This window comes from Thamnophis sirtalis, unplaced genomic scaffold (genome assembly GCF_051295495.1).
Source record: "Thamnophis sirtalis isolate CommonGarterSnake01/CBP01778 unplaced genomic scaffold, rThaSir2_p1.2 scaffold_5, whole genome shotgun sequence".
NCBI lineage: Eukaryota > Metazoa > Chordata > Lepidosauria > Squamata > Natricidae > Thamnophis > Thamnophis sirtalis.
Window position 1 is genome coordinate 22652026 of NW_028261385.1, and position 11382 is coordinate 22663407.

At 38.2% G+C, this 11382-nt stretch overlaps 1 protein-coding gene across 4 annotated transcripts in view; it reads right to left on the minus strand.

Annotated features, from left to right (window-relative positions):
• The window catches only part of RICTOR (RPTOR independent companion of MTOR complex 2), a 54733-nt gene extending 46525 nt beyond the window's left edge, over positions 1-8208 (minus strand). For all 4 annotated transcript variants that reach the window (XM_087715440.1, XM_087715438.1, XM_087715441.1 and 1 more), the window contains exons 1-3: positions 8136-8208; positions 7907-7954; positions 234-331 (exon numbers count right to left, since the gene is read on the minus strand). In XM_087715440.1, the coding sequence (XP_087571566.1) occupies positions 234-331; positions 7907-7954; positions 8136-8184 (195 nt within the window). In that variant the 5' untranslated portion in view covers positions 8185-8208. The remainder of the gene's footprint in view (positions 1-233; positions 332-7906; positions 7955-8135) is intronic.
• Between the last annotated feature and the right edge of the window lie 3174 nt (positions 8209-11382).

An 11382-nucleotide genomic window follows, 5' to 3' on the forward strand; every position in this document is an offset into this window, starting at 1 on the left:
TTTGTATACATCAAATACTGTAATATGCATATGCGTCTTCAACATGATTCATTATCACATTATTATGTTTGTTCAAGCTCCGCAAAATTATGGACATCCAAGTATTTTCAAACAATTTAGCCATCCCATTACTATTTAATGACATTATTATCCAATTGCTCCATTTTTCTAAAACAATTATTTGATGCATTAATAAAAATAATATATAATGTAATAGTCACTAAATTTCTTACCTTTGTAAAATTATTCAAATGGCCAAGTTTTCTCATATTTGAAACCCCTTGCAATTTGGCCACATTTTGAAGAATCTCCCTCAAGTTATCAGAGGGGTCTAGAAAAAAAATATGGTATAGAGTTAGAGAAACTATATAGTTCCCAAAACAATGAAAATTGTATCCCTTAGATCAGAGTGTAACTCCATAAATTATCTTAATATTTATCTTTGTGAATTCGTGCCATGCTTTGACACACAAATTTATTCTATACTGAGATTATTATTTTGTAATTTATTTATAAATTAGTGCCTTTTTCTGATCCAAGACAAAGACCAAGCTGATTTGAAGACTGAAAAATAACCACTTTTATTTTATGTTAGACACCCTATAATAAACTGCAATGGTGCAGAACAATATTATACATTCGGCTACCATCAATCCAGTACAAATAGTTCTCAGCTTAATGACAATTGGGACCAGAACTTCTGTTGTTAGATGATGTGGTTGTATGGTGAGTCAGATCCAATTTTATACGTTTTATGGTGGTCATTAAATAAATCACTGCCGTTGTTAAGTGAATCAGTGACTGTTAAGCAAATACCCAATGGTGGTGGGGGGGGGGTTGTGCTGAAAATTGGCAAAAAAGGTAGCAAATGACAAGCCCATGACCACAGGACAGTGCAACAAGGTCATAAATGAGAGTTGGTTGTCAAGTGTCCAAAATGCTATGTGAACGCAGAAGGGGTGCAATGGTTGCAAGTGTGTGAATCGATTGGCCACTTGTTCCAATGTTGTTGAACCTTTAAGCCAGGGGTCTCTAACTTTGGCAACTTTAAGACTTGTGGACTTCACCTCCCAGATTTCCTCAGCCAGCAAAGCCAAAGTTGGAGACCCCTGTTTTAAACCACTGTTAATTGAATGGTTATTGAATCAAAGAGTAAAAAAACCCCTATTGTTTTGTTACTGCTATAATAATAAGCGAAATTAAAAAAAATGATGGAAGAGAATCCTATAAAAATATTATTTTCTAAACAGTAAAAAAAATTGAGATTCCAAAGATTCTTTTACAAAGTGAGAATAGCGCTTTCATTAGAAAAGGTAAAAAGAATGAGAAAAAGAGAAAAAATAGTAAGAGAAAATATTTGATAAAATTTAAAAAGCAAAAGCTACAAACAAAAGAGATTAATGAAGAGTTTACAATAGTATTGATATATCCAATATCCAATATATCTAAAATACCACTAACTATTATAATCTATGATTTTTAAGGATGAATAATGGATGGGACAAATTGTTCTCCTACAATTTAACACTCTCAACAATCTAATATGGGTATCTTTTGTTTTATCAGAATATTGCTAAAATAATTCTAGATTCAAATAATTTTGCTATAAAAATTATTTATATTTCAACTGCAAGTTCATAGAATTATAAGTTAGAAAATCTTATTTCACTGGCAAAATAATAATCAAACTACAGACAGTCCTTGTTTAGCAAGCACAACTGGGACCAGCAACTCAATCTATAAGCAAGGTGATTACTTAGTAAAACTGTGACCGTGTTTATGATCTTAACTTCAGCTTTCATTTGCTTTATAGACTTGCAAAGGTCAAAAATGCAAGGACTGGTTTCAAAGTTACATCATCACTCTCATAACTGAGCAATCACAGTACTACACAGTAGCTAAATGATGACTACCTGTGCTTTCTCAATAAGGCTCCACAAAACAGAAATTTCCCAGCTTGATCAAATTAACAGCCAAAATTCAGTTCTATTTGTCTTTTCTCAAAGTAATAATAAAATATCCTCTGGTCACAAAGCTTTAAAGGCATGTATGATATATTACAAGGATTGGTTATGAAGAAGGTCTGAAACATTTTGAAAATTAAGTAAGTGAACTGGACTGCAGTCTCTGACACCATTGTTCTTGTGGGAGGAGAGATTGATCCAATAGCTACTACTGGGTGGAATGCCACAGGATTCAATTCTCCCTTCCCTGTGTTTTAACATATACAGTAAACTGATGGAGGAGGTCATTTGACAATTTTGGATATGATAGCAGTATCCTGGGGATGCCTAATTATACACTGCTACCCCACCCTGTAAGAGAGATGAAGTTGTTATTTTATTCATTTTTATATTTAGAAACTGTCCATCTCCCTCACAGAAGGACCCTGTGCACAAATAAGCACCTGGAGCCTGTGAAGACTTGGATGAGAGACAACAGAGAAAATCTGAACCCACGTAAGACAGAATTGCTGCTTGTACAATGTAATACTTCTGGATTCATAACTTCTGCATGAAGTCTTGTAATAGCCAGAAGAACTTAAGTTTAGCTCTGGATAGTACAGTTGTGGCCTTTCTTGCTGCAAGGATACCTAGCTATACTGACTTATACCAAATAGTTAGACTACTGCAATGCACTTTACATGGGGCTACCCTGAAAGTGCAACTGGCCCTGAATATTTGTTTAACAAGTTTACAATTGTACAGCACTTGTATGTGAATTGCATGAAACAGGAAAATATATTATATAAAAAGATTTAATAGAATAAAATAAATTAATGGATAACTCCATTCAGAAAGTCTTACCATTGTCATCCTGCATTTTCATTGAGACAAATGAAAACATAACTTTTTTTTAAAAAGTAATCCATGTCATTAAGTGTTAAACATCAATTTAATGACACCTAATCCAGCAATCTACTCATGTCTATGCTGTGAGGAGAGATCATATTAGCTATAATGGTATCTTAAAAATAACAACCAAGGCATTACACTTGTTTTGATGCTAAAGAAAATATTTCAATGCTTGAAATGATTGCTTCATAATCCAGAAGCATTTAAGTTTATTGCATCAGGTATTCCACTTTCTATAAATTTCAGACCGAGTCACTAATACCCTATAATGGCCACTAGTTATAGTTCTTCTCAGAAACTTCAAATGGTTCAAAATACTATATACAAGATTACTTTAGTATTTGTCATATTCATCTTCAATTCTATATTTCTTATTGCATCATACTTTTATTTAATATTTACTGCAAATAAACTAGACTCTGAGCCATCATTTATGTATGAAGATACACGTAGATTCATATCCCCAATCAGCCAATACACTTAACTGTTACCACAAAGAGTTCTGTGTGGTGTAACAGTTTGAATATTAGACTAGCAGCAGGTTTTAGTCCAAGCTCAATCATCAAAGGTAACTAGCTGGGTGTAAATCAATCACTTGCTCTCACCTTATAGATTAATTTTAGTGAAGAAAAATAGAAGGAGATCATATATACTAAGTTAAGCTTCTAAATAAAAAACAAGATATAAATCTAAGAAATACATTAAAATGTATTTTATTCATTTGGCAATAGAAATCTGAGATAGAAAATAAAACTTATTTCCTGGGGCTTATCAAATTACTAAGAAAGAAACTAAGTTTGAGACCAAAAAAGCTTCTAAATACAACCCCAGGTTCTAACTTACAGTAAATCCCCTTCACTTTTTCTTAAAATTGCAGTTTTTAAAAGAATTCTGGAAGACTGTTGCCAATCAAATAAGACAGTATATGATTAAATGGATAAATAATTAGGTTTGAATTGTTTGGATTTCCATTAAAATAGTCACTGTATGAAACATAATTCTATGGAATAGACTTTGACTCTATGTTCATTCCTAAGTCTTTGAGTTCATGTAACTCTAGAGAGGCATGGGATTTATTTCCCACATCCTGACATCGGGCAGCCTCTTCATCTTCTTACTTTGTGCTTATATAAAAATTATATTGTCAGAGAAATTCCTAGACTGTGATTGTTTATAAATCGTATTCATAGATGTTCTGGGTTTTTTCTGCATTACAAAATGTCCTAATGGTACTTGATTAGGAATGTTACATAATATTTCTGTCACTCATCATGTAAGTTTTAAAATTTAAAATCCATAAAGCTCTCAGTGAAATAGACAGTACATTATTTCATTATTCCTCTCCCTCCCTCCCCCTATCTATCTATCTCTTTCTTTCTTTCTTTCTTTCTTTCTTTCTTTCTTTCTTTCTTTCTTCTTTCTTTCTTTCATATATATATATATATGTGTGTGTGTGTGTGTGTGGTGTGTGTGTGTTGTATTTGTAACTAAGTAATATACACATATTTCTTAGTGAACTAAAAATAGGCAGCTTTGAAATTGCATTTGGTTTTGTGATGCTATCTAATTTAAATGGAAAAATAATGATACCATACTTTAAGCTATTTTTCCTTGCCCCTGATTCCATCACATACAGAAAAAATTTCTATAATTTTCAGAGAGCTAAAAAATAATTGATCATCCAAGCAAGTTACTGCCAGCCCATTAACTAATCATGAGTCAATAAATTTGGATTTTTTAAGCAACTTGAGGATCTTAATGACTAACTATTGGCTTACACTCAAGCTCGTGAGTTCTCAGTTATTGTAGCCTATTCAAAAGAATTCTAAGTGACCTGCATATTATATATAACAATGAAAAGAACCGCCCAAGAAGTTTGCATGATCTTTCTCCTTTTTTTTTTTTTTTGGTCTTCTTTTAGGCCTTCCTTCTTAGGAAAGGAACAGACATAACATATCACCAAAGCAGCTTACTCATAACTGTTTTCAGTTATTTCAGTCATTTACATGACCACCCATCTCATAAACACAACTCTGGGCAGCTGATAAGTTAAAAAAACCATATAGCACTGATTTTTTTTAAAGGACAACCAAGGAAATCAGCAACATTTGGTTTCAATTTCTTTAATTCTGACCCCACCTGCCACCCCCACCCCATGCCTGGGAAAATACTTAGGTCTAAACAGCTTTCCAAAAGACTCCCAAAATAAAATCTAATCTACTTTGGAATAGCATGGTTTGATAGGGCAGGCACTGTGACAAAGAAGGTAGGCTTCTTGAGTTCTACAAAGCAGTACTATCTAATTCATACAACCCAGAAAATAGGATCCCACAGAATAAAGTCAAAAATACCAAAGGCACCACTTCTGCATCATCTGTAAAGGCATTTAAAAGCACTACCTGTGCAATTAATACTGCTAGTTACGGTATATATTACTTAACCATGATATAAAATATGCAAATTATCTTTAACATTCTGCTAAACATATCTTTCTTCAACCTTTCTTTCATCATTTAAAGTAAAAAAAAAATCAAAAGTAGAGGACATACTTAAGCACTATTATCCAAGGATCACTGAATTGAACTGCCTTCATGAACACAGATAACATGGACTATCTTACTGAAGCAAGTCTGAAGAAATAATAGAACATATTACACTATGCATTAAACACATTTGTAATAAGAAAGTAATAATAGAATAATACACATGAAACAAAACATCCCTGTGCAATACATTTTCAGTATCCTCATAAAAGTTGTCAAAAGATCCCCACAATCTACTTGACTTTTAAGAGACTTCAGTATATTTTTCCTTCAATAATCTACAAAATTGGCATATTAATTGGAACTACAACTTATCAAAATGTATATCTAGACACAATCTGTGATAAATATTTTTTGAATTGTAGCACTTAAATTAAGTGAACATTTTCTCTACTGAATGTCATTTTCTAAACAATTTAGCCCTAATTTAGATTTTACAACTGCAGTATGAAGACGACCATAGTGAAGTCCAGCAATCACTGCAGTAATGTCCAAACATAGAAATCACATGCCCTGTGTGAATAAACAGTATCTTTTTACATTATTGCATTTAGTCTTCAGTAGAACCATTTAGATCTGTTGAGACAAAAATTATGGATTTCATTGTGCACTTCTGACTTTATCCTGTGCTATCCTTTGTACTACATATTTTGTCAGAGGCTTATGCACTTATTCTATTTTTTTTTATAAGCAAGACTGCACCAAATATTCCACTCAGTTTACAAAGGATTTCCAAATCCTAATATGCAGTACACTAGAATCTATTATTTTATCTCCCCAAAACTGTATCTAAAACAAATGCTAGTTTGCCATTTACTAGTTATGAATTGCAACTCTGCCGGCCAGAAATAGCATGATGGAAACAGAAAACACAGTCCTCTTCATCAATTTGGATTAAGAGAAGCTACAGTTTATTTATTCCAGAAACAACAGGTCGCTGTAAAAACAGTCCTGAGACTGACTAATATATACCTTCTGAGTTTTGCTTGTATTGTAATTTGTATTATTTTAATGTAACAGATACTGCCTTAAGGAGTATGTATGTAATACTGAATATAAATATGCTAAATAACAAGCAATGGAATAAGTTACACTACTGTACTGATAGTTTTTTGTCTAGATAGCATGTCAGTAGCATATTTTACTACAAACTGTGTATATTTTAAGTTTAAAAGGAACATATATATTACTATAAATTATCTCTGAAAATTGTGAGGTTTTCAAAAATGTTACTGACAATACTTCCAGCTGCCACCTTGCCTTAATATCCATGTCTAATGGTAGAAGAGTTTTTGCCTATCTATGGAGACTGTCAGTTGGGAAGCTTTTATAGCTTATCAACAAGCTTAGGCGCAAAGGAGGCCTATTTCCAAGTAGACTGACTCACCAAATCAATTTGCAAGCTGAGTGTAGGAGGGAAACAGAAAGCCTTCAGAAAGACCATTGAGATTTATATAGTGACAGCATAAGCACTCAAACGCGCTTAACACGGCTGCTAACAGCCATCAACAGCAAGCTGAGATTAAATAATGAACCTGAAATAGGTTAAGTAGCACAAACAATCTAGGGTGGAGAGAACGCAATACACTACTTGTCAATAGCCACTTATCAATAGCCGGGCACAGCTACTTGTTGTCCTCATGCTTCCCCCCTCCCACATCAAGGCTATCTCAGCAAGCAACTCACCAGAGTGAAGCATCCCTTGCATTTATCACCCTGCCATAAAACACCATGACTTTCACTGTTTTCAAGGCAGATTTTTTTTAAGAGACCGGTTTGCCTTTCATCCTGTCAACCCAGCCTTCACATCCCCTCCCTTTTCAAGAGGCCCAATAAACGCCAACTTATTTTAAGCAGGGTAAAAAAAAAATGCCATTGCAGAACCCAGGGGTGTAGGAAGGAGAAAAACGGGGGGGAGACACAACACACACACACTGAGCGTATGGGGAAAGCTTATTTCTTCAGAGCAAACAACGCAGACCAGTAAATGGAAAGGCCGGGCCTTCCATTGAGGAACTCATTCACTCCACAAGGTCCGCTTCAGACACCGCAAACCAAGGCTGAATGAAATATTACTCACAGGGAAGTGAACCACTCCAACCAAGCTTCGTTTCAAATAAGGGAGGAGGAGGAGGAGGAGGAGGAAGGAGGCGCGGCGGGGGTGGGGGGGGGAACTTGTTTCTTCCAACCATCCCAAACAAGCCGAGTTTCAAATAAGGGAGGCGGCGGTTGTGTATTGGCAACCATTCCCTCTCCGAAGGGAGACGCTTCGAGAAAAGGGAGAAGCGCCTGCCCGGTGCTCTTTTAGGCGACCCTCCCTCTTCTCCCCGCGGAGGACTCGCCCGACCGAGCCTCCACCCTCAGACCCCATTCACTCCAATTCTGAAAATGGGAGCCGGCAACGCAAGGGGAGGAGGAGGCGTGTGTGACTGTGTGTGTATGTATGTATGTATGTGAGGGTGCGCGTTATTCCCAGTCCAGCTTGGTTTTCGGCAGGCCCTCCGTTACCTCGGGTTAGATCGAGGGGGACGTTCTCCTCGCCGCTGTCGTTCCGGCCTGGAAAGGGGGGGGGGGAGAAAGGAGAGACAAGAGCAGAAGCTTCGGTTACTGATGGAAGCCGCACCGCCGAGCAGCGGGGCTGAGGCAAGAAAGAGAGAGGACGAAGAGCTGGAAGACGCGCCGCTTCCCTTCCCTTCCCCGCCCGCCACGGTCTGGGCCTAGCCCAGGTTCTCCTCACCTCGGATGCGGAGGTGCCTCAGCGAGCGGGCGCGGAGACTCACCGCCATGTTTACGGTCCCGCAGTCACAACACCGGAAACCTTGCCCGATCTCGCGAGAGCGAGCGGAGGAGAGACGCCGCTTGACTTCGCCCGCCGGGCGCGCTCGGGCCGGCAGTCTGAGCGGAGCAGGGCGGGGCGAAGGCGGCAGCGGCGGAGACGCTGTTGTTGGGGGGGCTCCTGGAGGGCGGAAAGGACCCGCCCGCGCTCAGCGGTGCCTCTCGAGGGGAAGCTGCATGGAAGGCCAAGAGGGAGGGGGAAAGCAATAGCAGTGCCGCCGCCGCCCCTCTTCTAGCCAGGTGGCGGGACACGCATCGTCTTATTTACCATTGTAGGTGGTATTTGGGTGTGCGCGATTCGGGATGTGTAGCTCGCTGTGGATAGCTTAATTAGTGTACTTTAAGGTGACCAGATTTTCAGATTGGTAAAGAGGGACACCTTTGACGGGGGTGGGGGTGGGTGGGTGGGTTAAAAATGTTCATACAACGCAAAAATAGTATTGTAATTTTTTTTTATTTCAACATAACTACAATTTACAAATATAGGTAGGTAGGTAGGTAGGTAGGTAGTTTTATTTATATGCCGCCCTTTTCCCTGGGGGGACTCGGCGGCTTACAGTTCAAAAGGAAGGGAGGACATACAAATTAAACACATAAGACAGTACATCGTTAAAAACACAACATTCATACAATTCGGGTGGGTTGGAGTCTTTAGTCCCAGGCCTGTCGGGACAGCCAGGTTTTGAGGGCTATGCGGAAGGCCTGGAGGGTGGTGAGGGTACGAATCTCCACGGGGAGATCGTTCCATAGGGTCGGAGCTGCCACCGAGAAGGCTCTCCTCCGCGTGGTTGCCAGTCGACACTGACCGGCCGATGGAACCTGGAGGAGGCCTAATCTATGGGATCTGATTGGTCGGGAGGAGGTAATTGGTAGTAGGCGGTCTCTCAAGTACCAAATATAAATTGTAACTGTTGCCAAACATCAAAATTTTGATCACGTGACCATGAGGGTGCTGCAATGGTGGCTAAGTGTGAAAATGGTCGCTAAGTGTGAAAAATGGGTCATCAGTCACTTTTTTCAATACCATTGTAACTTTGGTCACTCTACCACCTTTCTGGCCACAGTTCTTAAGTGAATAACTGCAGCTGATAAGTTAGTAACATAAGTGAATCTGGTTTCCCCATTTGACTTTGTCAAAAGGTGGTTATATGACCCCAGGACACTGAAACCATCATAAATATGAATCTGTTGCCAAACATCAACATTTTGATCGCGTGACCATGAGGATGCTGCAACGGTTGCTAAGTGTGAAAAATGGTCATCAGTCACTTTTTTCAATGCCATTGTAACTTTGGTCACTAAGCCCATTATACCCCCTTTCTTGCCACAGTTCTTAAGTGAATAACTGCAGCTGGTATTTTGTATTTTGGATAGAATCTTTTTTTAAACAGCTTAAGACAATTTAAAAAAAGAATCCACACAGAATAAATTGAAGTAAAAGATTTCAAACTATTCTTTCTATGCACAATATATTTCAAAGTATTGTGCATAGAATTTTTAAATATGGTTTCACTTCAATTTATTTTGGATAGAATCTTTTTTTAAATAGTCTAAGATAATTTAAAAAAAGAATCCACACAGAATTTTAAAAAATCATATGCACAATAAATAAAATATTATTTTAAAATACATTAAAAAAATAAAAGAAAAAGACCCAGCTCACTTACCAGCAGGCTTGCACTACAAGTCAACCCAGAATGATGTAGATGTTAATACAAAGAACTGAGCATATTAGTCAGAGAAATATTTTTCGAAGAAACTTTGCCACCATTTTGGAGCAGACCTCCAACCTCCGTGCCCCTCCCCTCCGGAAAATCCAGGAAGTAACACTCGCGACTTCTCTAGCCAAGTGTTTCCTGGAGCTCTATGGTACTTGGTCATTTTTTCTTATAAAATGAGGTAAAAGGGGCGCCGGGGGGGTCCATTTTGTTGCTTTAACGTTTTAATATCTTCAATGAAAGAATTGAGACAGAGAGAGAGAGAGAGAGGGATTAGACAGGGTGTCTTTTGTTTTGCCCCGGTTAGGATTTCTTAAGCAAATCCACTGGGCTTTCAACATGAAGCCAGAAAATTGGGACTTTTTAAAAACGGCCCGGACACGGGACAAATTGTTATAAAGCGTGATTGTCCCGCTGAAATCGGGACTTCTGGTCACCTTAGTGTACTTACCTACTTTCTCTGAGTGGCTTCCAGTCACTGCGAGTCCATGTGTTTCTTCTATCTGTCCATCCATCAATATATCAATATCAATCTATAAACTAAATAACACTCATCACGAAATCTCCAGAAGCCTACAAACTTGAAATTTGGCATGTATGTTCCTCTTGGCTAAGAAAGGATTTTTTGAAATGTCCATCAAATCATTAGTATTTCTTATACAGTAATTAACACGCTCTGATGATAAGGAGTTCTACTCCCCCTCCCCACCTGAAAAGAACTCTGTTCCAACTGCCAAGTTGCATCAATAGTTACCTCAGACATTCCACTCTTTCGCTCAGGAGCAGTCTGGGGCTCTTTATAGTACTAAATGTCATCAAGAAAATGTCTATGCCTTCCACCTATGGAACTACTTCCAGACTGGAGGCAGGAGCGATATTCCCTTATGTGTTTTAATCACTGACCAGATTGAACCGGATTTCTCCTGCATTGCCCGATCATATAGTTTTGTTGTGAAGCACGGGTATCAAGCTAGTAGTGTGTGTGTGTGTGTGTGTGTGTGTGTGTGTGTGTGTGAGAGAGAGAGAGAGAGAGAGAGAGAGAGAGAGAGAGAGAGAGAGAGAGAGAGAGAGAGAGAGAGAGAGAGAGAGAGAGAGAGAGAAAACACGGTTGGGTGACAAAAACAAATACACATATCTCTGTGTGTGTCCATACATAGATATGTATTCTGTATGTGTTTGTATATAGTACATTTAGAAAGTATTCAGATCCCCCCCGCCCCGGTTCACTTTTGTGAGTTTAGTCATGCTGCAGCCTGATTCTACAGTTGCTGAAATTCATTTCTCTCTCATTAATCTGCACTCAGTACCCCCATAATGACAAGGTGAAAATAGAAGTTTAGAAATGTCTGTAAATTTATTAAAAAGAAAACACCCTCAAATATCACATTGGCATAAGTATTCAGATCATTCACGAAGTACTTTGCTGACGCA